We start from the raw sequence: 26,859 nt of genomic DNA, 5'->3' as shown, positions 1-26,859 counted from the left end.
CTCTGGACTAGCTTGTCTCTGCTTGTCCAAATGTCCTTGCCAGCCACGATTTCAGAGATCTCATGGATTTTTTTTGTCCTCCAGATTTCTCTGGTGGCATAGAGGATTGAGTCAGGCTGGACAGACCTCCGTGCATCAGCCCAGCTCCCTGAGAAATGGAATGACCCAACAAATGCTCCCTCTAGGGCTGAAAACTGCTGCCTTCCCCGAGCTGTACAGCCCACAGATAAATGCCCTTATCCTGAGCTCCACTTGTTGTGTTGAGCACAGAAAGCAGCTCATTCCCACAGATAAATGCCCTTATCCTGAGCTCCACTTGTGTGTTGAGCACGGAAAGCAGCTCATTCCCATGCCCTTCCCTTCAGGCTCACATTGCAGCACCAGCCTCCGTGTGCTGTGTTTGTTTTTGTCCACCTGAGAGGGACTTGTCCAGGCCAAAGCACTTGTATGTCATCCACCTCTGATTATGCCTAACTGGAAAACTAGCTGCATGTAAACATCCAGGCACTATTTATGCCAATTTACATCATCTCCATGCTGGCTTTGGTTCAGCTCATTTTCCAAGGGCTGGCTGTAAACACTCACTTCCAAAAAACCGCACTTTGTTTGACTGAAGCTCCCTCTCTTTTTATTTCCATGTTTTCCTGTCTTCCGCTCATCTTTCCTCTCAGGCTCACCAGTACCACCTCCTGCCTGTGTCACGCCCCATCATTTTCCCGTTCTGGGGCTGCAGAGCCCGGAGCGGCGCTAGATGGGGCTGCGCGCCCGCTCACCCCTCCTCCGCCGACCTCTGAAACTCCAACCAGAGCTTCAGCCGAGAGCAGAGCCCAAGCTGCTTTTGCTGACCAAGGGGAGCCCTCCTCAGCGCTGCTTTCATGGGCATTTCACCTCATCTGTTCTTATAGCACCGCCTAAAATTCAGCATCTCTTAGCTGCGAGCCCCAGGTCTGCGGTCAGGCACGGGGGTGGATTTTTGGTACCCAGGTGATGCTGTTGAGTCAGGGATGGAAAGAGCCTTTAGGTGGACCAGGAGGCTCAAGAAGGATCTTTATTAGCAAGAAGCAGTGAGCTTTTATAGTCTCACTTGCTAAGTGGGACCGGATTGGTCTCAGTGTAGAAAACATCTCACATTATTCATAGCTATGAATAGTAGGCTGTGAAGAACCATAACTATAAACAATGGTTACAGAAAGAGAGATAATAATTGTTTGAATTCTTTTGTCTAAGATTCCTAGGCTCAGCCTGGGAGAAAATGTCTCTGTTCTCTCTTTGACTGAACTGAGAATATCCACACCCAGGTATTTAAAATAATCGGGAAAGTAACTCCAGCTTCTGCAAAATGGGTTTGTTTGGGGTTTTGTAAGCTCAAATCAGGTAGGAAAAAGGGGAAATTTGCAAATAGCAGTGTTTCTGCTTCCCTCCAGACTGGCTCATATGCTGAAGGCCCAAGCTAGGGCTCAAGACTTCCTTGAGCTACAGAATAATTTTTTTTAGCTACACAACAGGAACACAAAGATCACTGGGAAGTAAATGTCTGATGTTCAGCACTGCCACAGCTGTTTGGATTTCCAATTTTCCTTTTACAGGGAGATGACTCCAGCTTGCGGAAAATGTTTTTTTTCTGCAACTTGCCCACCACATTCTATCTGAGCCTTGGCAGCCTCTTCCAAGGAGCAGCTCCAGTGCCTGACCAGTGCCAAAGCCATCCCCTGCAAGGAAATGCCTCCTTGCAAAGGCCAGGGCTCCTTGCTGCCCACGAGGAGGGAGCAGGAGTGGCTGCACTGAACAAGAAGCCTTTGTTCTCCTCTATGGCATATGCAGGATCTTGGGAAGAAGTTGATTTTGGCCCAAGCACAGGAGAGGGAGGCTGTGAAAACAAATGATCAGGCAGATGACCCCTAAGGGAAGTAAACTACGGATGTTCAGCCCTGCTCAACTCTCCAAGAGTGAGCAGCTTTAATTCCAGTTCACAGAACAGAACACACAAGTGTTGAAAGGCATGAGAATTTCAGTCAAGATTCAGTCACAGGTGTGTTTGGGTTTTTTGTTAAACCACGCAGAGGTGATGCACAAGTGCCTGGACAAGGAGAAAAGGGTAAATCTGCTGGAACAAGCACTCCCCCACTTGAAAACCCAGTGCTGGCAATTCCTGGCTTTTCACATTCACATAAACCACAGGAGCAGTCACTGCAAAGTTGATTTAACTCTTGCTTTCTACCTTGACCATCAGAGAACCACTGATACTGTCATGTCCTTGAGAAAGTCAATCACATCTGATAGTTTAGACTGCAGCTTGTGAGGAACACACACTAGCACCCCCCCAAAAAGATTCCTTATCATCATTCAAGGAAGGCATTTTACTGCACTTTTTTAAATTAAGGATTTTGTTGCTTTGAGCACACAGGTGGAATAAGCTGTACAGAGAGGAGCAAGGAATACAGATAGAGCTGAAGCAGAAGGATTCCCTCATGGCAATGTACAGCTCCAACACCAGCACAGAGCTATGAGCCACTGCAGCTCCTTTCCAGGGAGAGGTGGGGAGGATTATACATCTACACAATGTAGGAAGTTTTGCAGCACCCCCCCATTTTGGCTAGGGACATGCTGAAGTGCAACACTCAATTTGTAATTCACATCACCTATGGGACAGGGTGCTTCAGTCCCTGCTCACAGGGTTGGTTTAGGAAAAATACAATGGTCACAGAGGCAGAGAAATGAGGGGACTGTTTGTGATAAGAAAAGCATCATTTGTGTAGCTAAAGACAATTAGAGATATAAGACATTAGGGGCATTAGCCCCTAAAGGACTCTGGGGGTGGGTTGTTTATCTTCCAGCACCTCAGGAGATCTGGGAAAACACTTGATGCCAAATGGCTCAAAACTCTTTTAACCAGGATGTACACACATTTCATAGAATCACAGAACAAGCTGAGTTGGAAGGGACCCCCAAGGATCATCCAGTCCAGCTCCTGGCCCTGCACAGCACCAATCCCCAGGATCACACCCTGTGCCCCAGAGCATTGTCCAAGCACTCCTGAGCTCTGCCAGGCTGTGCTGTGAGCACTGCCCTGGGGAGCCTGCTCAGTGCCCAGCCACCCTCTGGGGGAAGAACCTTTTCCTAAGCTGGTAAAATCAAGCATTTGTACAAAACCCTGCTGCTGGAGGAAGGAAGGCACAGCATCACATCTGAGCTGGTCTTAACAGAGGCGCTCCCCTTCATCCTCCCTTGCACAGGAAAGAGGATCACACTCATGCTACACAGCTGCCTCCCCCAGTGCCCTCCCATTTCCTGCAGGAATTCCAACTGCAGCACAAGAGCTGGAGCTATCCACACACTGGAGAGGCTCTCTTCAGAACTCTCTTCAGTTCCTTATCAGCAGCTCAACAGTCCCCACAAGTTTAGTACCCAGTTTTGATGCCAGCCCATCACTGCAGTCACCCTTTTTGGCACTTCCCCACTCCAGAGTCAGGCAGCTCTTCATGTCCCCTTGTGCAATTTCCTGCACAGGAACCATGAAAACATTCAGCACCAGAACAGATAAGGCATAACCCTGGCTGTGACAGCTCCTACAAAGAGAGTCACAAAAAGGATTTCAATGCAGAACACATGGCTTTATCACAGCTCCCAAACTCTTTGGTGACTTTTTAACCAAACACTATTAAGGCCTATTTACAAAGGATGCAGATTCTTTGCAAAGCATAAATCTGTGAAACAGTAACAGAACACACAGAGCTTTGTTCTTATCTCACTCCCAGTGAGGCTGAGGCACAGATCAGAAGCTGCAGTGTTTACACCATTGTAGGAAACACACCCCTGATTTTAAGGCCAATGCTATAACCCAGTCCAAAATATTCACATCCACATTAACTTTAAAATCTTGGAAGCCCACACTTTGGTCAGTGTTGAGAGGGTTTCTCTCTTCCAAGCACCAGACAGATAATTCCACTGACAGGCATTAAAAAGGCATAAATGAACAGAGAAAAAGTTACCAGCTACTATCTCCCCTGTTTTGGGGTATGTGGGATTGCATCAAGACTTTCAGCTGGATCAGCAAGACGTGCAAAATCCTTAATAAAGGAGGGAGAACAAATAGCAAACTGAGAGACAAATACATAAATAGAAAGTGGTTTCATCAGTTTATTGCCTTTTGCTGCCATTTCATGGAGTGTTGAGTCTGCACAGACTACCATGGAGAACAAGGTTTTATCACAAGCCATAAAACAGGTAGGCACTCTAATCCTACATCCACACAATTTGCAAATTTGACAGTAAATACAGCATCTCCAAAAAGCTATTGGCATTTACATTAATCAACTGATTATTTTTAACTTGCTGAACAAAACAAAGTGGTGAGGGACCACGTGCTCAGACATACAGACTTCTGGTGTATTCAAGACATCCTCCCAACACACACATTCTGAAATCCTCCAAAATTTCATTAATGTAATCTGCTTCCAGTTCAAATACCAGGAGAAAACAGTTACTGCATTTTAATATATTAACTAAAGGACTATTTGTATAAAACTCTTCACACATGAAATATTTTTAAATTAAATAATATACATTAAAAAAAAACAAACTAAAAATTTATTGCTAGTATAAAAATTAATGCTTTTCATGGAAGAGGAGGCTACATTAATATTATTGCTATCAACACAGATAGTGCCAGAAGCAAGAATTCCTGATTTTCTAATTTGTTCAGCCCCCACAACTGGCTTTGAAGGACCTATAGACATGTGGGACTTAGGAAAGATGAGGTCCACAACTTTCTTCAGTTATGCTTTATGATCTGATGTCCTTTTGTTGCCTCTCAGTACAGCAGTGAGCATCAGTGAGCTCCTGCATTCTAACATTATCATTCATCAGATCTGCTCTCCAGTGAAGAAAACCCCAAAACACAACCACCCTAATCTTGCATTTCCACATGAGTGTTTTTAAAATTTAGAACTACAACTTCATTAATCTCTTCATCCATAACAAAGAAAAGTGGGAGCATTCACCAGGGGAAGAGTCCATGACTAATAGCAATGTTTCTAGGCCAACCTTTGATTGATTTACTGACAAGCTTCCACTGCCAAAGGAAGCTTTTTCTTATGCTGTAGATTGAGTAACACCACTCCTCAGTGCAAACAGTCAAACCTGATACTCTTACTAATAACAAAAATATAAACACAAAAACTTGCTCACAGATCTGCACAGCCCAGTGCCTTTGCAGTGCACTGATTTCCACCCCCAAGAATATACATCTATAGCTTTCTTTCCTATTTTTGTTTTTTTAAATTTGCTGTTTTCAGCAGTTATCTACCTTGTTACTCGATTATGCTACTTTCTTAAAGTGATTTTCTTCTTAACTTATACACTCACCCAATTACTGACTTGGGGAAAACCAACAATTCTACCTCTCCAATTAGTCAAGTCTGGACTTCACAAAGGTTATCAGCATTGCAAACTATTAAGGTGACAATATCTATAATTAATTACTTAAGGATCATAAAATTAACCAGTGGAAATTGTAATCTAGTAATAGATTTTAGAATTGCTAAATGAGTGATACAAACTAGTGTTTTATAGAACCAGCAATTCTCAAGTCATTCAAAAAATAAATTTTAAAAAAGGGGCAGATTTTGTATTAATGCCACTTCTTTAATTGGGGTAGCTGAACTCTGCTGCAAATCATCTAGTTAGAAACATTTAGGCAGATCTTCAGGAATGGAAATGACAAATGATCTGGTTTGGGTTAAAGCCTCCTCCTGGCTAAATCCTCTTCTAGAGTGCCCTGGGCCCAAACGTGCTTCACAAAGCAGGATTCTAACCCAAAACATTAATACATCAATGGTTTTAATATCAATCATGAACATCAAAGTACTTACTACTCCGTTGTTGCCACAACAATTCTTTTTCCTTCAACTCCACTCCTACATTTGTCCTTCACCACCCCAAAAAGGTATTAGCAAAAGAATATAAATATTTGAGGAGTAAATGCAATGCTCAAGTTCAAGACATGCAAGACTTGAGAAGCATATGCCTTTCTTTTCATGGCATGCATGAAAAGGAGTCATGATACCAAGAACTGGATCAACACAGACAGCAGATCAGGGAAAAATAACTCTTGCACATTCTGTTAGACAATTCAGGCCAGCCACGTGTGTTCCATATACATTTGAAAACAAAAACTGCTTTTTTTTGACAACTTAAAATATTAAATACTTTAAATGGATGTCTTTCAACTCTAAGTTGAATTGACAAGATATTTACACAGCTATTCACAGAAATGTGCAAAGTAAATTCTCACAGGAAAATTAATTTTAAAGTCTGACAACTTGAACGGGACATTAAAAAAGGCAGCAGGGATCCCATGTCCATTTCATGTACACTTTAAAGAACTGAAGAGAAGGAAAGGGTTGATCCAGCTGAACCTCTGGAAATGTAACAAATCCTATCCATGCTGCAAGAAGGTCACTAGCTGTCTTTGCTGCAGAATTCACAGTGTATCCCTCCAGTGAGGTCTTTGACAACTTTTTCTTTGATCAGTTTTTGTAGGAATTTTGTTTCACTTGTCACATTGTGCATAGTTTGTTCTTTCATGGCAGCCATGCAGAGGTTGTCGTAATAGTGCAAAGGTGTGCTGGGCTGATCCAGGTTATATCCAAATCCTGCTAAGCTCACTTCATCACAAAGATGTGTGGCCAGAACAACTGCTGTGACCCCAATTGTAGGTACATTCTAAAAAGGGAGAAAAGTGAAATTTTCTCAGTTCAAACATATTGTCCTTTACCAGGTTTTTAAACACTTTACAAATCTAATGACTTTGTCTATTCCCTCCCCTCATTCAAAACTAAAATCAATTATAACTACAACTAAAAATCAATTCAATGATCAAGTAAAATTAACAACTCCAGGGCAAAATACCAATACAATTTAAGTATTTGGCTTTTGGCTGTCAACACTAATTTTTTTTTTTTTTCCTGTGAAGGCAAGATGCCCTATCACTGTGTAGTTAAACTGCAAGTGATCCTTCACTTCAAACAGTCAAACAAACCCTGACAGAAAGCTAAACTTGACATTTCTTGATGTACACTTAAATCTTGAGCAACAACAGGCTCTCTAATAGCATTCTTCACAACCCCTGACAGAAAGCTAAACTTGACATTTCTTGATGTATACTTATCTAAGTCTTGAGCAACAACAGGCTCTCTAACAGCATTCTTCACAATATGACTTTGCAGTGAATTACCTGTGAAAGAGGCAAATATACTACAGTACCATTAAGATACTCAGCTTGGTATTTTATGTTATTTTGATAAATAAATGTGAGAAGATCCTTCAAATATTTGTGCAATAATCTTAAGTGCTTTTACATTTTGGTAAAAAGATGGTGATTAGTAATTTTTGTAGTTCAAGAAAACTAGTGACATTGAATTTCTCAAAAATGCAATTAAAGTACCAAAAATGCAGTGTATAATTAAACCAGGCAATTCATCACTCTGTTCCACTGCTGGAGCAGAGGACATGGAGGGAGGAAATGCCCATCAGCTGCTACTGAGCATTCTCTGGCATACACAGCAATTCCAGCTGGAAGGCTGCTTCACACTGGCCTGGTTTCCAGGCTCTCTCTGCTTTCCCTGCAGCTGGAAACATCTGTCTACAGCTGATGGCTGGTTTAGCTTAACAGGGCTGTTTTTAACAGGCTTAACATACATCAAATGCATGTTTTTAAACACTGGAATGAGTTTATGTCTCACTGCATCTGAATGCCATTTCATGTCAGCATACCCAGGCAAAATACCTCTAAAAAGGTCAGCTGAAATCTTACCTTGATTTTGCACACGAAAATACAAGAGTCTTTTGAAAGCACATTAATGTCCCTATTAACTTAGACCAGGTCAGAAACTGCATAGAGAAAGTAAAAAGCCCAAAAGTTTTTTCAGTTTCTTATTTTATTTACTTTGTATTTTAGTGTCTCCTTTTGGTGAAAGGAAACTTCTTACCTTATCCCAACCCCAGAATTTTGATCGAGGCTCAGGGAACTCTAAAATGTCCAAAGCTGTCTCTTTGATAATGACTGGATTCAGAATCCGAAACTGCTTTGGTGTCAAAGGAATTTTCTCAGCAACCCCCTTCCAGAAGAAGAGTGGCATTAACAGAGGCTAAGAGAAATAAAAAATCTAGTTCAGAGGGAAACTCCGAGACAAACACAGCACACAAGATACAGAATTCACTAGTGACCCTGAAAAATTTAGGAAACAGTTTACAGCTAAGGTGGCTTGGAAATATCACTGCACAGATCAAATGATTGACCCAAAAGAGGAAAAAACCTTCAAAGTATGAGGGATTGTAGAGAAGACAGCAGAGGGAATAGTTGCTTGTTCTGAATATTTGACTGCACTTTGTGTTTATCAGTCAACATATTCACCAGCACCCATGGGTTCTTCAGCCTACCCCAGCACAGCTGAGCAGGCAACAGTATTTAAAGAAATGGGGAAGGGAAACAGTTCCCCAAACATTAACCAGGCATTCTGAAGCAAGTACCAGATTTAAAACAATTGTGCTTGGGCTCTGAAGTTGTTGCTTGACAGCATCCACCTAGTGATAAATGTAACCCTTCAGAAGAGGATTTACACAGGACTCAGAAACCCAGACTCTGATCTCATGCCACTGCAGTCAGTTAGATGCCTGCTAATGGAAGAAGAAGAAATCCCAGGAAATCACACTAATTCTGCAAGTCTTTCCATGAAATGGGCAACATTAAGCAAACAAACTGATACAGCTTAACACAGACCTGTATTTTTTTAACAGGTTTTAAGGAACAACAGCTTGAACTGATCAAACACAGGTTGCAGTGCTCCCATTTTCCCAACCATGCTCTGGGTCAGTTTACTTCAGAGCCTGCACAGAGAGCTGAGCCAAGTGGCAGCTGAGTGTTTGAAAGAAGTAGGGTTGCAGCTCACAGAATCACAGAGCCACTGAAGTTAGACAGGGCCTCTGGAGATCACAAGGTCCAACTCCCATGGCCCAAGCAGACACCTCGAGCCAGATGCTCAGGACCATGTCTAGATGATTTTAAGGAAGATGTCCATGGATATTCAACCTGACAAGTCCCCTCTTCTATCATTGGGCATCACCAAAAAGAGCCTGGCCCCATCCTCTTGGCACCTTCCCCTCAGATATTTATGTACATTAATAAGATCCCCTCCAAGCCTTTTCTTCTCCAGGCTAAACACTCCCAGTTCTATCCATCTTTCCTCATGGTAGGGATGCTCCAGTCCCTTAAGCATCTTCCTGACTCTTCAGTGTAATAGTAGACAGTCATGGTCAAGATTAAACACACTTTCTCATATTGTAAAAATCACAGAATTAAGAAAGGAATTTAGAGTACCTAAACTAGCAGAGATCAAACTGTTAAAAGATTTGACAGGCTGCCTTCTACTGCCAAGTAATTTTTACTTGCTGAAATTATCTGCCTGCAGATTAAAAGAGGTGGAAGCCACCAATTCACATTAATTTGGAAACATCAGACCCTTGGGAATCTCAGCTCCTTAGGAATGTCAGCACTTCTGTAAATGTTTAGTGAAAAATAAGCAACTTCATAATTTAGGAACCTTAGACAAATGTTCAATTACACATCAATTCCATGTAAGCCCATTGTAGCAGTACAGACTTTAGCTGCTAAAAAAATGGACTAGCATTCAGAAATCTTCTCATTTCTATTTTGGGCTCTGCAGACTTGATCAAGTCACTTAAACCAAATGTGAAATTAATTCCACTTCAGCAAACACTCAGTATGTCACGTAGCCTGGTGCAAACCACCAATATCTCCACAAAAATAGTCTTATTGTCAGCATGGGGCTTCAACACAAATGCTGGTTCAACTGTAACTAGGAGACAGAGCTAAAAAAACCCCAAAAGGTTATATAAAAGATCCTCAGCACGATAAGCCAGGAAGTAACAGATCAATCAGCTTCTTTAAGCATTAGAAAACAAAACAAACAAAAATACATGTATGTGAGACTGTCACATTACATACCAAGGTTTCATTTTTTACCATGGCTTGAAGCCAGTTGAAATCAACTCCTTTAAACAGGACAGCCACAAACAAGCTTGCAGGAGGATACTCGTGCTCAGAAAGGGGGGCTCCCTCGGGGTAAGTCATGCGTATTGTTGTTTTGTTACCAACGTGATCCGTGTAGCCTTGCACTGGTGCATCATTTAACCTGGGGGAAAAGAAACCCACAGTGGAGGGGTACTAAATAAACAGGTTACAATCTCATTAAATATCACTAAACAAAAACTTGTTATTTGGCCCACAGATTTTTAACAGAACAGACTACAGTGTTGTCTTACAACCCCCATGTTCTTGCCTCATTCATTCTTCCAGCCCTTTTATCTTTGGGAGGAAGCAAATTCTATTTCTAGATTAAATGGCACAAATGCAGAACTTGGGAAAGAAAAGCTTGAAGAGTAAAGTGACTTAACACAGCATTGCAGAACTTCATATCTCTTGCTTTGCTTAAAATAAGCTTAAAAGTGGAAGAGGAAGAAAACACACAGAAAGTTGCCTGTGTTATCCTTTTCATACATGTATATTTATATATATACACACACACAAAAGTATTCCACACAAAAAAAAAAACCATTCAAATTATCCCTCCAATGCAATGTAATGCATCCTGTGGGTTTGTATCATTTCCAGCTCACCAAAAACTTCAGATGCTGACACACTGCTGACAAGAATGGCATCATCTCCCTCCATGAGTTCTGCAGAATAGCTTGAGTTCTGCAAAATAGCTCAAGTCCTGCAAACTTTTCCAAATCAGCAGAAAAATCACCTTCATCCTGCCATCCCTAATTTTAGAGGACAGCTAATGCAAGTTCTCTGCTCCTCCACATGCTAACAAGGTTTGTTTATCTTTGAATAAGGGCTATTGATTCAATTAAATATTACTCAATAAGATAAGCAAGCATCATTTACAAAACAAGTTGAGAAAACGCTGGTATTAATTTTATTTGTGACTTTGCATGATTCAAAATAAGTTGGTTCAAACTGTAATGTTCAGAAGGCACAAATACAGAATATGTAATTCAGATGTCAGAGATCAAGGCAATCACAGAAAACAGTCAATGACCTTGTAAAGATAAGGGAAGATAAGTGTGCTATAAAATGTGTACTGAAACACCAATTAATTTTTATTGTGTTTGAAATAGCTGTCATAAAAAAATCTTTCAAATAAGCATCCAAACAAGACATGGGGAAAAAAAGCAGAGGAGAGTCCTTAAGTACTGAAGCTTAAGATTTGAAAGCTTTAAAATAAACTCAGTAATGTCTACTTGTCTATGATGTCACTAGTTTCTATCTAGTTTCTGCCCATGTGATTTTTGTACCTGACGTCCACAAATAATTGCTGTGAATTCCTTTCCTGTAAACATGACATTTTACTTTGCTCCTAAGCCTTCAAATTCCACCAAGTCCCAGGTAAATTTCTCAAAAGCACTTTCAGAAACAGTGTTATAAGTTGCATCAATGTTAGAGATTATTTCCCTTTAAAAAACAATGCTGGCTCATAAAGTAATGAAGAAGTAGCTGGAGTCCTTACATGGAAAGGACATACCTTATAACAATATCAAACTGATTCAGTAAGTGACCCAGCTCTGATCCATGAAGAATTCCACCACTGCCAACAACAACACAGCGCTTACAGGGCTTTGACTTCAAATCTTCTGGTAAATCATGCTCAGGTAAGAGTTCAAGGAGATCTTTAAGTTTATCAGAGAACTTGTGAAATCCAAAAGGAGGTTCATATTTAAATAAAGCTTCATCTTCATTCATATTTTTCCTTACAAAGGGAGAGATGTCCATGCTGTATTTCTCTGCTAACAACTTCTTCATCTCATTCTTTGCATGAGAAGGTCGGCACTGCTCCTGCAGCACAGCGCTGGCAAATTGCTGTGCCCTCTGAAACAAAACACACAGGATTCAGCCAGGAAAGGCAGCTGCAGGAATGCACAAAGTCCTCAAAATGTGGGCCACCAGCTGACCACCAACAGTTTAGCAAACACAGGGGTTATAAAGAAAGCTTCAGTGTGGAAGTACAACAATTTGGAAGCATTTACTCAGATGTAGATATGAGCCAGTGCACAGTGAAAACCTGCAGAGAAATTCCTCTCCACTCAATCACTTAAATCTAGACATGAGCTTTTCTGAAGAAGATATTAGGCTAGTACAAGTGCTAAGTGAAAATGATCTGTTTGTACCACCATTTTCAACACCAAATAAAAAAATCCAGACATACATCTACCTGTCTAATTTCACAGCAAATGGAATTCCACTCTGCTCAACTGCATGACCTGAGATCTGCTCTGAGATTCCACCAGAGACACATCCATTGGGTAAAAGTTCTGTGCAACAGCAGCTGGACTCACTCATCAGAATGAAGCAACACTTCTTCCATAAATATTGCTAAAGTGCTAATGACTAAAACATGACTTTAAAAGGAATGCCAGGTGGGGGTGTTACGGGCCTTGTCTCAAAGACTGGTCACCAATATAAGAGACTACAGTCCTATATTGCATAAAAAAAAAGTGACAGACAAAACTACACATTGATCCATCTCATAATAAAAACAACACACTATTAGTGCACGTTTTTAGAAATCTGTAGTGGCAAGCTGGTATCTGATGCAAAAAGAGAAACAGCAAAGGTTCCTCCACTGTAATTAAAAAACCCCATGAGCAAACACAGGAGTCAAAGGCACAAGATTCAAATCTACTGCTAATTTAGTTCTCCTCTCCTGCTAAGGAACAATAGTGTCTATCTGAAGACGCAGGGAAGGAAATTCTGATGCTGGTTTTTTGGTTTGTTTTTTTTTTTCTAACCAAGATTAACTTACAGAACTTCCTCTAAGGAAGACGCAGGGAAGGAAATTCTGATGCTGGGTTTTTGGTTTGGTGGTTTTTTTTTTTTCCTAACCAAGATTAACCTACAGAACTTCCTCTACCACCATTATGAAGGTTTCTGCATAAACACCACACTGGGCAAAGCATGACTGAACAACTTCACAATGTACTTTTTTGAGACAGCAATAAATACAGTCCATGAAGGTTTGCTTGGTTTAATGTGTTTGTGCTTCAGAATCAGGAATGTTATTGAAAAAATAAATAAGTCAAATGAGGAAAAAGGGGAGGCAAAGAGGCTCAGAAGGGGAAGGAGATGCACTGAAGATGAGGGCAAGTGTGGGAGGATGCACATGCACTAAGGCTAAGATTAGACTGTCTTAAGACAAGGTTTCTGCTAGAAGTTGCCTTTGAGCACTGAGACATTCAAAGACAGAAATGTAACAGCCCTAAGCCAGGTAAGTTCTGTTAGAAAGTGCAACTAGGATAAGTAGCAAAGGCTTTAATGGTGTCTGTTACACCTCTTTGAAAGCTCATGCAACACTGTAGCTAAAGTAAGTAGCTGCTACTTTGAATGAATAAATGAAATAATAGCTACACCCTCTTGGACATTTATCCTGTGATTCCAAAAACATCTGAGCAACTACAAGGTGAAGCAGACTGGGAGACTGGCTTAGGTGAAAAAAAGAAGCCCTTTTGGTTTAATATATTAGTTTTGGGCAATTTTAATGTGGGACTTTTCATTTGCATCAATCTTCTGATCACCAGTGTCATCTGCACTGACAAAATGGGATGATGAAAGGTCCATTTCAAATTTTAAAGTCATAGTTATCTAATTTCACCCCTAAAAACTCAGTTTCTCGATGTGCTTCTGTTGTCTTTTTACAAGAAAAAAACCAGAATGTTTACAGCTTGAGATGAAGTAAAATACAATTCTGCTCAATAGTAATTCCAACAATTTAGTTCTTTGTTGTAGAGCCCTGTAAGTCTTGTATTGTCAATTAATAACTTTTTTTTTAAGCCAAATGAAAAAAAAAAAGCCAAAAATACCAACACTTACACGATTGAGGTCCACATATGGCATTTTTGTTCTGTCACATTCCTCAGGGTCAAGATGTAATTTGAGGATATAAAGGAAGCACCCTCCAACCACAAACAGTGCAAGAATTCTAAAAACAAACAGGACAGTGAGGGGTAGGAGAGAAAAACAAAAATTTTTTTTTCTGATGTTCAATCAACTATTAAATCAATATTTTTAAGCAAATTTAAGACAGTTGAACTTGATGTGAGTATTTGCATTTCAATCAAAAAAGCCCCTTTTGCTTTGTTGACTTCAAGTCTTGTATAACCCTTCAAAGTTATCTGCACAAAAATATGAACACATATGGATGCCTGGATAAGGAAAACCTGCCTCATATACTTTAAGTGTATCTCTGAGGAGTCAAACAGTTCTCCTCACATAATGAAACCAGGAGTGACTTTTTTATTTTTAAAGGTCTTATCTTAGAAAACATATTTCCATACAAGCTGAAAAAAAGACTGGATCTTTAAATGGCATGATTTGGGGCCAATGGCCACCACTGACACAAAACTTTCAACTCACTGGCAGGACAGAATGCAGAACTTAGATGCTCAGGCTGAAAAGCCTTAGTTGCTTACACCCCCAAAACATGCAGCAGAAAAAGTGCAACCAACTTGAAAATTGAAGAACATAGACTATTCATATTTTTAATCTACTAATTTCTCATTCCTAAAGAATACCAATGTTGACATCCAAAAAGTCACTTAGCTCATTTCATGTTTAAACCCATCTGAGGAATATTTACATCATCATTTGGTTAAAGCTGTAGTTTTTGCTCAACTATGTATTTTGAGCTTTCTAATTGATTTTCATTTCCTATTGTTTCCTAAGGACTGGATGTTTGTTTAAATGTCTTTAAAAAATGTTCAAGTTATTAAGTGCCCAATGCTTCTTGAAACTCTTTCAGATGAAGTTAGTACAGATTTCCAATTTTTTTTAAAAAGCTTGTACTGTGTGAACTAATAGATGCAATCCCAGCACTCAGTGTGCAATACAGGCTGCAAACAAGGTGACCACTGGAAAAGCAGGACTGTCCTCACATCTCAACTAAATTACATTGTCCACTAATAGGTGATCTAACAGCTTCATTAGCATGTTAGGCAGCAATCCCTGGAGTTCAGCCAACAGGCAGAGAGCAGGAGATTCATAGCTGACAAATGAGGCTGGTTTTCCTCCAGGAGTTTATCAAGTATCCCCAGATTCAGCTGGGGTTGCACCATTCAGGTTTATATAGCAGTGTGTCTTTGGGTTTTTTAGCTTTAAGACCTAAAAATTCATATGGCATTGCACTAGTGAACATTTTAGGTATAAACTGGTCCTGGATCTATGTGTGCACACACCCTTTAATTCTAATTTGATGTCAAGCTATAAACAATGGAGTAAGGTTTTTGGTGTAGCATTCCAGAAGTCTTCATAACAAAATAACTACATGAAAACACCTCCCCAGGATACCCACTCAACATCCACTGGCCTTCCATTCCCTCAGTTACCAGACTGTACAGAAGTCTCAGCATTGTTATTTATCTGCATATAAAAAAAGATTGGAAATACTTGTGAGTAGATCTCACTTTGGCTTTGGAACATAGGTACTACAAGTTATCCTGGCCTCCACAAAGTGTTTTCAGTATCCCACAGAAAGCTGTGTGCTCAACCCTCCATTCACAGCCAGTGGCAATCCCATGCCTTGATTTCTGCATCCATTTTGCAGTTGCCCAGGCTGGGGGTAGAACAACTGTCCTTTGTGTAGCTGTGACAATGACACTTACTTGCGAGTACCTTTTAAAAACCAGCTTGGTCTTCTCATCTTCATGTGCAGCCACCTTACACCATTGCACAGGAGGTGAATGATCACTTTTCAGCTTCACAGAGTTACTGTCACTCAGCACTGCTGTAAAAAAGAAAGAAAAAGTGATCACAACTTTTGCTGAATTGAATAAAAGTTCACAGGACACTCATGGAGTGACAACTTTGTCTCCCAGAGAACACTGTGATTCTTAGTTATGGTGCCAGGAATACTGAATTGTTCCTGAGCTCCTTGTGATCAAGAACTCACTCATTTCAGCTGCATCACCAAAACATGATTCTAAAAATGTTGCCAGGTCTTTGCATGCCTCATAAGCCCGAAGTCTAACAATTGCCAATTACATCAGTTACTGTCAAGCACTTTTGTTTGATCTGATCAAACAATCTAAAGAATATGCTCAGGATATTCATGATCCCTGAAATCAAAATCAAATCCCTGTGCTATGCACCCCACTAGGCTTGGTCTCAGCATACAAAACTCACACAAGCCATCCTCAAAACAGGAGCTCATGTTTCAAATTATCTCCCCGGTTTTCCCAAAGCCAAACAAACATATCTCACCATCACTGCTCTGAATCTACCACTGACCTCTTCAGCAGCCCCAACACCATGGCCAGCAACATCAACAGCAGGCTCCAGAGAGGTGTGGAGGGAATTTCTTCCTGGCACACTGCAGGACCAGGAAGCTGCCAGTACCAGGGAAGCACAGCACAGCTCCCTGCACTGAGCATGGGGTAACCCAGCAGGACAGCACAGTGCTCCCTCACAGATGGGCAGGGCACTGATCCTTAGCTGATAAGAACAGCTCCCACAATTTCTATCAGCACACTCCAATATTCATTTTGGGAAGAAGAATGCAGGCTGGCACATCATCTTCTCCCAGGCTGCTGCCAGTAACTAAAGATGTGAGAATGGAATGCCCATGAAGAGCCCACCTGTATGAGCCTTCTGGTTTTCCCAGGGAGAAGGAACACAGGCAAGGGTTTTTCCTGTCCTCCCCACCCAAAGCAGCACTCCCTTTGATCAGCCAGCCATGGAAAGGTGCAGCCTGCTCCTCCACAGGGGAGGATTTCAGCCCTGCTCCTTCCTTTGATCTCAGTGCTTGACCCTCTCTGCTCTCCACTGCAAAGGTGCTCACCTCTTCTGTTCTCCTGCCAAGAGTTCTGTCGCAAGAACTTCTAAAAAAGAGCAAGACTAAGGGAAGACTTTTGTCTAGGGATAACCTTCCTCATTCTCTTTTCCACCTCTTGTTATTGCTTATGGTGATATGACCCATTTGAACCAGCCTGTACTGCCACTTGAAAACACTGCTTGATTGAACATTCTTAAACAAACGGATGTTCTTAAACACCAGGATGAAGGAGATGAGGAGACAGAAGTACCCCCTCCAGATATCAAATCCAGCCCACTGCAATTTCAAGGGTATCTAATTCAGAAGATGACTCAGTCAGTCTCTTTGCACAGGTAGAAATCATTACTGATAATCACAGTAGAAGGTCAAATGCCAAAAAGCCCTGTGAGGGTGGGACAAGGAGAGACAAAGATCAACAATTGCATCTGAAGCCCTTTGAAGAGCAGGCAACAGTCAGGTCATGCTTCCAAGGTCACATGCAAATGATTACAGCCCACAGAAAAGAGCAAGGCAGGAAAACCCTAATGGTTTTTGCCAGCAGGAAACTTGACCACTTACCTCAAACACAAGTAACTTGGTTATTATGGCATCATTAAGAACTTCAAATTCCCCACCTGACTATTTACTAATTGCACAGACTCTGAGCTGTCACACCCATTTGCAGACCTTTGGTACAGCCCCTTTGAGATCTGGAATAAAATCTGAAGTCACTACCATCATGGTTGTCTTGAAAAAGAGTAAACTGAAATTTAAGGGGTAAGTTACATCCCCTGGTCCCCCAGAATTCTAGCAGTTAAGCTGGAAATCAAATACAGCTACCACACAACCTGTCAGGACACAGGACAAAACAGCAGGTCACAGGGAACCTGTGAAGCCTTAATAGCTCCTCATTTTCTCAGAGCAACACCTCATCTTTACTGGCTGCATCTATACACTGAATAAAACCAGCGCTGAGGTGCAAAACTGGGTGTTGACACCACCATCCCAGTCATCCACATCAGTTTCCTCTCAGTTACTACTGGCAACAAATAATTCGAATTCACATGGGTAAAATTTGTTACAAGGGCCATATCCCAGGGTCAATTATAGATCACCAACCTGAACTGCTCTGCCTTGAGATGTTCAGTGCCAACCCAGCAGGACTGGTACTGTCAGTTTTACAACACACATCCTGCCTGCCACACTACACAGAGAAGTCAACTCAGCAGCTCTCATGCAGTACCTGGACACTGACACAGCTTCGAGGTGACAGCAATCCACAGAGACACGGCCAGGATGCACAGGGAGCAGCCCCAGTTCATGGAGCAAGATCACACCAGCACACAACAGGAGCTGTGACCAGAGGATGCTGCAGAGTGAACACAGCCTGCAGCCCACGTGGAAGCTCCAGGACTGCTCCACACAGAACAGAGAGGACATTCCATCAGATCACCTCAGAGGAGACTGCCTCACACCAGCACAAACAAGAGGCACCCAGCACTGTTTGGGAAAGGGATGGGATCACTCACCAACACCGATGGCTCTTGGCAGGGACATGAGCACTGAAAGCTGCTACAGCACAAAACAAGGCAGCATTACATCTGCCAGCCCCACAGATCTCCTCAAACACAGCTGGGGAAAAGCATAAAATGGGACCTTTTTAAAAATGAAAAAGCAGGAAACAAGCTTCACTTGTTTTCACTAGAGAACAATGCAGGTATTAATTCTTTCTCAGGTAAACATAAAGAGGTAACTTGATCACAGTCCACAGGAACCTAGGTCAGAATGAATTTTGCACAAAAGAATCAGTCAAACTTGGTACCAGCCTGCAAGAGATCTAAAAGACACAGAAGGAACTGAAGAGGTGGAGGGTGATGAAGACAGAAGGGAGTCAAACAGGAATGCAAGACTGCAATAAGCTAGTGCTATCAGAAAATGATCCCTGCCTCTGAGCAAAATAAATTTCAGTTGTTCCCTGCTTCATTCATCCTGGATGCGCAAAAAAGAAACAATGAAACAAAATTTAATTCATCACCTCAACACATCCTTTCCAAGTCCAACTCTTAGTATGCACAATCTTTTTTTTTTTGTTATATAAACAAGTAAGTGACATAATGTCAGTTTTCATTTCCTTCGCAACAGTTTACTTCAGTTTAACTTTTGTCAGTCATGACCATCACAGATGATTCCTTTCTCAAACAAGTCAATATATATAGATCAACACAAAAGTCAAATGCACCTGTCCAGCACAGCTTTTTTTTTTTTTTTAATTACTCAGGGTTGGATCCTGCACCCTTATTCAAGTCAATGAGCCCTTTCACTGGCAGGAATGGTGCAAGAGTGCCCAAAAGAGCAAGGTGGCAGGAACAAGCACCTTAAAGTGCACCTTTCCCACAGGCTTCCTGAATTAAAATCTCAGTTTGCAGAGAGAGACAGAGCAGTCAAGATCCCAGGAGGACCAAAGAGATGTTGCATACAAAAACCATTACATTCTTTCAGGAAGGGGCCCTGCTACAGTTGTTTTGAAAGCCATAAATGCAAATGTCTCAATTTGTGTACAAAACACAGCTCAGTAGCGTTGTGGTGTTAGGACCACATTTTGCATTGACATTTCTATAGTTACTCATTGTGGTGTAATTAGTGAGGACTCAAGGGATTTAAATTTGTTTCATCTACTGAACTGATCTGTGCAAAGCTGCTACTAAGGCTAAATTGTCCATTAATACAATATACTCCAAAGCTTTCTGTGGTGTTATTCTTTTCACCATGATTTACTTTTGTCTCATTGTTTTTCTTATGCAGACAACATTTCCACACTTGGAGTATTTCAGAACCAATTCATTTAAGCTTTCAGGAAGTCTTTTCATGTGGGAATGCTAAAAGCTAAAAAGCAGCATGTATCAAGTTGTACATAACCACTGCCACACCCAGGAAAATGCATTTCAGCACCTGGATTTAGCCAAAGACAAAGCCCAGGTCTCTCAGCAGGCACGGGGACAGGAGCAGACAGCCTGCACGAGTGCAGGATGATGCACACATCCTCACCAAAACCACAATCCCACACAGGTGATGCCCCCACTTAAACTTTCCCCTCTCACAGCACCACCAGGAGCAGTGGGAACACCCAGCTTTACCAGGCAGTCAGTAGCAAGGTCTTGCTGCACAAAGCATCCTTTGAAGTTCGCGTAACGAGATGAAGCAGCTTGCAGGGCAAAGCCCCAGAAAATGAAACCCGAGTCACACTAATGTAAAGGAATTACAAATCATGAATGGTGGGGCACCTGCAGACATTGAAACAGAAACTAGAATTAATGTAAAAATACCCAAAAGCCACATGCTCAATTCGTGCCTCTTCCCCTAAATCAGAGACATAAATTACATTAACATATTTCCAAAATCAGTAAAGGATAAGACGAAAGCCACTTAGTTTTAAACAACATTTGTTTCAAAAGAGAAGCAGAAAGTTTTAAAGCAGAGAAGGTGTTTTTACACCAAAAACCTGAGCAAGACACTTTTTATTGAGATGTGGTTACTGTTCGGTAATGAATTCTATATGAATTTCCTGTTCTGTGGCTTTTAAACAAGATTTTAAAAAAATCCCACAGATATACCACAAAAGTTCATGCAAGAAGTTAGACAAGAATACCTAAGAAAACTTTAACTAACTACACATTGGTTTTGGACACATTTGGAGAAAACAAATGCCAAAAAACTGACAATTCCAACATTAATGTCTGTGACTACTTGCAAGAGTTGGGCCCATGAAAAGATTACACATTTCAATCTATCCTCATTATTTACCAAATAGACAAGCTATTAATTTTAATTAAGGTTTTCAAAATTGATAAATTAATAACATTCTCTTAAAATATTGTATGTCAGAACATGAAAAACAGTTTGGTGACATTTACAGTTAGGATTTATTTTGTTTGCTTCTGCAGTACTGAAATCCACAGCAATCAAAATGTAAGGGCTGAGACACTAAAAAAAGGGAATGAATGACTAATTAGATGGCAGATTTTTGGTTTATGCTTCAAAGCCAGAAGCATAGAAGCAGAAGCAGAGATTCTCAGATGATACCCAAGGAAAGATGTAGAATTCTTTATCTTTTGTTCTACTTTAAGAACATCATTACAAAATTGATTCAAAAATCAGTATAAAACTCTCCCAATTCCTTCCTACATCCATCCCACAATCTGTTCAATTCTCTTTAATTGCCAAACCAGTCTTGACTCAGGGAATTTTGATTCAGGATTTTTGTCAATGAATACAACTGCTAATCATCAAATCTAATATTGAAAAGAGCAAAATAACTTAACTGACAAGTAAACACTGTCTCTTACCAGCTTACCTACTGTGGCATAGGAGGCCCACAAACCCTCCAAGGTTTCCCCACTCAGGGACTCTCCCTATCAAAGCATGAAACCTTCAGATCCTTCCCATGCTTTCAAACATCATCATATCTTCATTGGAAACAATAAACCATAAACAAGAAATTTCACAAAAAACCTCTATCTGTTTATATAAAACATGATAGACAAATCTTAAACCAACAGTGGATCAAGCCTCATCCCAATAACAAATAGGTGGGAAAATGGTACTGCAAAGAAAAAAATGCTGAAGCTAAAGAGTTACTTGTGCACCCCACTGAACACAAAGGACTCCACAAGTGTTGTACAGTTAAACTGCTGCCTTACAGCTGCAATCCAAGGTATTTTTATCCATCCAAAACACAAAGTATTTCTTAATAGAAAAACAATTTGGAAACATATTCTCTTGTGACATGAAGAATTTGTTATTACAAAACAACCAATCTGGAAAATAAAAGAACATCCTCTAGCAAGAGACACTCCAGAAACTGCAGTGTAGTAAAGGATTGCCTGGCTTTCATGGAATCACAAGATCATCCAATTCCAACCCCCTGCCATGGGCAGGGACACCTTCCACTGTCCCAGGTTGTTCCAAATCCCTTCCAACCTGGCCTTGGACACCTCCAGGGATGGGGCAGCCAAAGCTGCTTTCCTCTGGGAAAGCTGTTCCAGAGCCTCACCACCCTCACAGTGTTAATACTCTTCCTAATATCCAGTCTAAAGCTGCCCTCTGTCAGTTTGAAGTCATTCCCACTTGCCCTGTCCCTCTGTGCCCTTGTCAAAAGACCAGGTCATGTCCAGCCCCTCATCCACCAGCACCCCGAAGTCCTTCTCCTCAGGGCTAATCCCAACCCCTTCTCCTCAGGGCTAATCCCAATCCCTTCTCTGCTCAGCCTGGATTTGTGCTTGGGATTGCCCTGGCACAGGTGCAGGACCTCCATGGACTTCATGAAGTTAACTTTTCAATGACTTCTGCAGAAGCGAATCCAAATTTGTCAGCTGAATTTCAAACACAGGTTTAACAGATCAGGAAAGCTAACAGCCTGCCCACATGTTGAAATTGGATTTAAAATCTATACAAGGAAAGTAAAAAGCCTTTCATCCGGATGGCCCCATTTGCCCATATTGACAAAATACTCAGGGAAGAAGAACAACAGACAAGTTATCCCAAAGGAACTGTGTCTGATTGGAAAATCTCCTTCTATGACACAAAGAATGCTGAAATACCTTCTTAAAGGATTTTTTGTTCAATGGTGCATGACAAAAATCCTTTAAAATCACCAGCATGAGGAAAAATTCCAGTGATATTAACGATCCAAGGGAGACTTACTAGGAACATGCTAAAGCATGAGAGACATCTGTGTCATGATTTGTAGCAATACATTCACTCTTTTATGTTTATCTTCAAATAATTTCCTGATCACCATCCTACCACTTCCTATCACAAGACATAATGAGACAGCATCCAGGGAGCTGTGGCAGATTAGGGACTGACATTTTCTCACCACAGGAAAAACGTGAAGCTGAATTTAAAAATTAGAGACTTCTGCCAATTATTTCTTCATCTATCACTATATAAATCCCACAGTAAAGTTGGCACTTTGAAATTTAGACACTTGAGAAACTTCACTTGAATATTATCTGCTTAGTGTGTATTACTATTGAATGAAAAATCATTTGGCATCTGCTTTAATGAACAGAGTCAGTTGTTTTGGTTAATTGAAGACGACATCTGTGATAGTAGAAAAAAGTTTAGCCTATAATATGATTATAAGCAGCTACAACATACATCTTACAAAATTAACTTTGGCCAGAAAGGCCTTTTTATCAGACAAAAATTTAAAACAATGCTGTCTGCATGATCTGCACTTCATTTGGTAAAATCAGTCTCCTCAGAAAATGAGAACTTACTACTGAACCCTATTTGTGTGGACATAATTGGTAAAAAGTGAAACAAGGAGCAAACAAGAATGTCAGAGCAGTTGACAGAAACTCTCAAAGGCTCCAACAGGATGACAGGTGAAAATTATTTTTCCTGGAGCCAGGAATATCACAAAACAACTTTAGTGTCCTAGAGGCATGATGATTTTTCTGTCCTTGCCTTGTGACACTCTACTTGCGTTTTCTTCCCATTGTTTGATGGGTCACTCCTACATCCTTTTTGCAACATCAACCAGCAACTCCTAAAGTCATTAACAACTTTACATAATTGTGTCTACTTGAGCACTCTTTTCATTTAGGAAGGATACACGAGTGTCCTAGAGGCATGATGATTTTTCTGTCCTTGCCTTGTGACACTCTACTTGCGTTTTCTTCCCATTGTTTGATGGGTCACTCCTACATCCTTTTTGCAACATCAACCAGCAACTCCTAAAGTCATTAACAACTTTACATAATTGTGTCTACTTGAGCACTCCTTTCCTTTAGGAAGGATAACATAGTCAGGCTACAATTTGCTGTTAACCTTGGGCCATCCAGACAGAACATCAAAAGAAATGGTTTCAGCTCAAATACAGTCCAATTATCAGCTTAACCACAGATACTCAGAGTGTAACACCATCACTTCCTCTCAGCATCATTCACAGGAAGCTTTTTGGGGATTAGCAGTCCAAAATAATCAAAACAGTCCTGCTAAAATAATAATATAGGGAAAGAACTCCTACTGAGGTTCTAAATGACAGCTCCATGTTGAAAACAGGGATATTCTCTTAATTTCACAACTTAGCATCCCCCTCTCTAGTCAAACTTTGGAGGCTTTTCTCTGAAACCTCTTTCAAGTGCTCTCAAGTGAGTAACAGAAAAAAAAACATAAATAAAACATGAACACAACAAACATCAAGATGTGCTTCAACACTTAAGAGTGCTGCTGATGCTTTGTGACAGACAAAAGCAGCATCTGAATATGGATTTTTTCTGATTCACAAATGAACCACAGAAAGTCAGTGTCCCAGCCAAGCAGGAAGAAATGGGTAACTTAAAGTATTGCTGTTGTGAACAGCGTGCTATTAAAAATTTAAGTTTATTTCTTACAAGGGAAGCTTTTAGGCCCTCCTGTCCCTTTTCCTCTTGGAGCAAATCCCAGTTTTCCCTCCCATGCTACTGATGTAAGAAACAGTGGCCTGCCTGCTGTGGATGTTCAGAGCCTGATGTCAGCCCCCCCTCAGCATGTGCTGAAGCCCACAGGCACACACTGAATGAGCTGCTACCCAAAATCCCCCCTCTGCACATCTCCCCTCTCTCATCCTCCTCCCCAGGCCCACTTGAGGAAGAACTGCAGAGGAAGAGCCACAGCAGCCAGGAAGGGAGGAAGAAAGCACAGTGCACCAGGACAGACATCACCTGCTGTGAGCTCATCCTGCACAAGTGGAAGAGATTTCTGAGCCCCTGCAAGGAAGCCAAAACAAATTAGGTCTTTCCCCTTACATGGGAAGTTTGAGGGGGAAAAAAAATCTTTCCTAAAAGAAATGGTCTGAAAAGGTAGGACATAGCATTAATCTTTACTGGGCTAAGGAAAAAGCAGACTTAACATCTTAACATAGCCAAGATGTTTCATATGACACCTGAATTATGCAGCAGAATAGCACCCAAAAAATGCTGATTATGAAACAATGTCAACAGTACAGCAGCATTTTTACCACACTATCACCTAACACTCCAAGACGTGATGGTAAAATCACACCTGAGCGTACAGAAGCTAGAGAGGAGATACCAAAAGCCTCCCATAAAGAAAAAAACCAAAAAATAAAATTGCAATATAGCAAAAAACATTGCTGTAAACAATTTCAATGCTTAAGTTCTGAACCTGAGACTTCAGGACCTAACAGGCTGCAGAAAATGCTGGTGGGATGGGAAAAAGAGCCTCTCCCAAGGAGAACAGAGAGCTGGGCTTGTCCAGCTTTGCAAAACAAGAACTGAGAGTTTGTCATTAGATACATCAAACATGTAAACACCAAAGCCAAAACCAAACCTTTCAAACACAAGCATGATTTTAGCACACAGGAAAAGGTGGACATAAACAAAGAGGGACCATGGGCAAAAGATTCCCAACCAGCAAAGGAATAGCCTTGCCATAGGAGTAATGGAAAATAACAGACTACAAATATTTTAAGGAAGTCTTTAATAATTTATGAATGACATTATCAGTGAGAGCTGCTTGTGACAGGCAAGACTCCTCCATGATCCTGAAGTCCTGTGTCCAGTTGGTTTTGAAGCACTGGATGTGCCTGCTGGGGATGCTTTAACTTGTTCTGTTACAGCAAGTTTTATTCAGACTCACGTGGAATTTGAAAATTCCACCATGACAAGTTTGAATCATTGCCTGAGTCTTTTTCAGTTATTTAGCCTTTACTATACCTCAGGAACTACTGAAGTCTTCCAGGGCCTCTTAATCTAAACAAACAACCTGCCCACCAAATGCTCCAACTCTGCAGCAGTCTTGGCAAGTTTCACATCTGATGTGTGCAAAGCAAACAAAATTGAACATTTTTAGCCCATTCTCCTCAGTAAAAGGAAGTTTCTGCTACCACACTTTGTCATCCTACATCCTGCTCCTACATTTGGCCAATCTGCTGGAACTCTACGGAAGGAAGGATGCTAAACCTCAAAAAGTTGCAGGAAACCAGAGGAGGGATGAGCTCATTTCTCATCATCCCCACGGAAGCAGCCAGTGCGCCAAAACGTTTTTGTGCCCTAACTCTCCAGCTGCATTTTGACCTCTTAAAAGAAATTCCCCGAGTTGGCTCGCAGAGCGCCTGGGAGACAGCTCAAGGTTTCCTGCTGCATGATCCAAAAGGGAGATAGCAACCTCACTGCAGCAAAACAGATGGAATAACACGGTTGCATGGAAAACACCCCTTCTAAACTGAGTCTGCATAGTCCCACTGTAAGCTGCAGTTTAAAAAGATGTAGCCACTCCAGAAGCATAAAAGAGCACTTATGTCAATGAGTTTTCTTTAGAGAAATAATGAATATCCGTCTTTATCTCCCCTTTTCCCCTAGAATGACACAAAGCCAGTCATTTTCCACCGCAAAGCTGTTTGCATCCAGTAATTTAAGGAACATTTCCTAATCATTTCCCTAACTAGGGAGCTGCAAAATAAACATCCCTCCTCCAGCACCCTTATAGTTTGATCTTACTTACTGAAACAGATAAAATAGATACAAAACAAATCTCAGCACAACGGGGGGGGGGAAAGGGAAACTCTTTTTAGCGAGTAGCGCTGAAGCAAACAGAAAGGTTTTGGCAGTAACAGCAGAAGCCGTGTCTGGTTTGCATTCACATCACTCCAAGCATGAAAAGACAGAATCCCTCACAAAACCCGCAGAGAAGCAGAAGCCTATAAATCTCGTTCCAGAAGAACAACTCCAGACAGCCGCAGCTAACACACCCTCTCCCCTCTGCCCACGGCAGACACGACCTCCGCCGCCCATCTCCTCCGCAGACCGCAGCCCGCACCTCCCCAACCCCGCCTGGAAGGGAAGGAGAGACCTGGAAGCTCCGGCGCTGGCGGTGGGGCACATCCTGCCGGCTGCTCCAGCCCGAGCCCGCAGGCCCCGCGCCGCCGCATGGGCCCGGGCGGGCGCTGTGGCCGCTGCGGTGCCCGCGG

At 41.4% G+C, this 26,859-nt stretch overlaps 1 protein-coding gene across 8 annotated transcripts; it reads right to left on the bottom strand.

The window, feature by feature from the left end:
• Positions 1 to 4,113: 4,113 nt before the first annotated feature.
• On the bottom strand, positions 4,114 to 26,859 carry ST3GAL5 (ST3 beta-galactoside alpha-2,3-sialyltransferase 5). Of its 8 annotated transcripts, none has more exons than XM_039723899.1 (7): positions 26,742 to 26,859; positions 15,736 to 15,857; positions 13,949 to 14,057; positions 11,607 to 11,950; positions 10,025 to 10,211; positions 7,989 to 8,147; positions 4,114 to 6,723 (listed from the first exon to the last, which is right to left on the bottom strand). In XM_039723899.1, the coding sequence occupies exons 2-7, from the start codon at positions 15,777 to 15,779 to the stop codon at positions 6,460 to 6,462; spliced, it is 1,107 nt and encodes a 368-aa protein (XP_039579833.1). In that variant the 5' UTR covers positions 15,780 to 15,857; positions 26,742 to 26,859; the 3' UTR covers positions 4,114 to 6,459. The 8 variants fall into 8 exon arrangements, with proteins under 8 accessions (XP_039579833.1, XP_039579834.1, XP_039579827.1 ...); XM_039723900.1 differs by having other exon boundaries at positions 15,736 to 15,854; XM_039723893.1 differs by having other exon boundaries at positions 15,746 to 15,857; positions 26,742 to 26,853.

This window comes from Passer montanus, unplaced genomic scaffold (assembly GCF_014805655.1).
Source record: "Passer montanus isolate IOZ18808 unplaced genomic scaffold, ASM1480565v1 scaffold51, whole genome shotgun sequence".
NCBI lineage: Eukaryota > Metazoa > Chordata > Aves > Passeriformes > Passeridae > Passer > Passer montanus.
Note: the sequence above shows the minus strand (reverse complement) of the source record. Positions and strands in the feature narration are given on the sequence as shown.

Coding starts and splice junctions, on each gene's coding strand:
- ST3GAL5 (XM_039723893.1), bottom strand. CDS start 26,820: ATGCGGCGGCGCGGGGCCTGCGGGCTCGGGCTGGAGCAGCCGGCAGGA. Junction 11,951..13,948: donor CATATGTGGACCTCAATCGT/GTAAGTGTTGGT, acceptor GTTTTGTTTCAG/AGGGCACAGCAATTTGCCAG. Junction 6,724..7,988: donor AATTCTGGGGTTGGGATAAG/GTAAGAAGTTTC, acceptor CTCCCTTTTTAG/AATGTACCTACAATTGGGGT.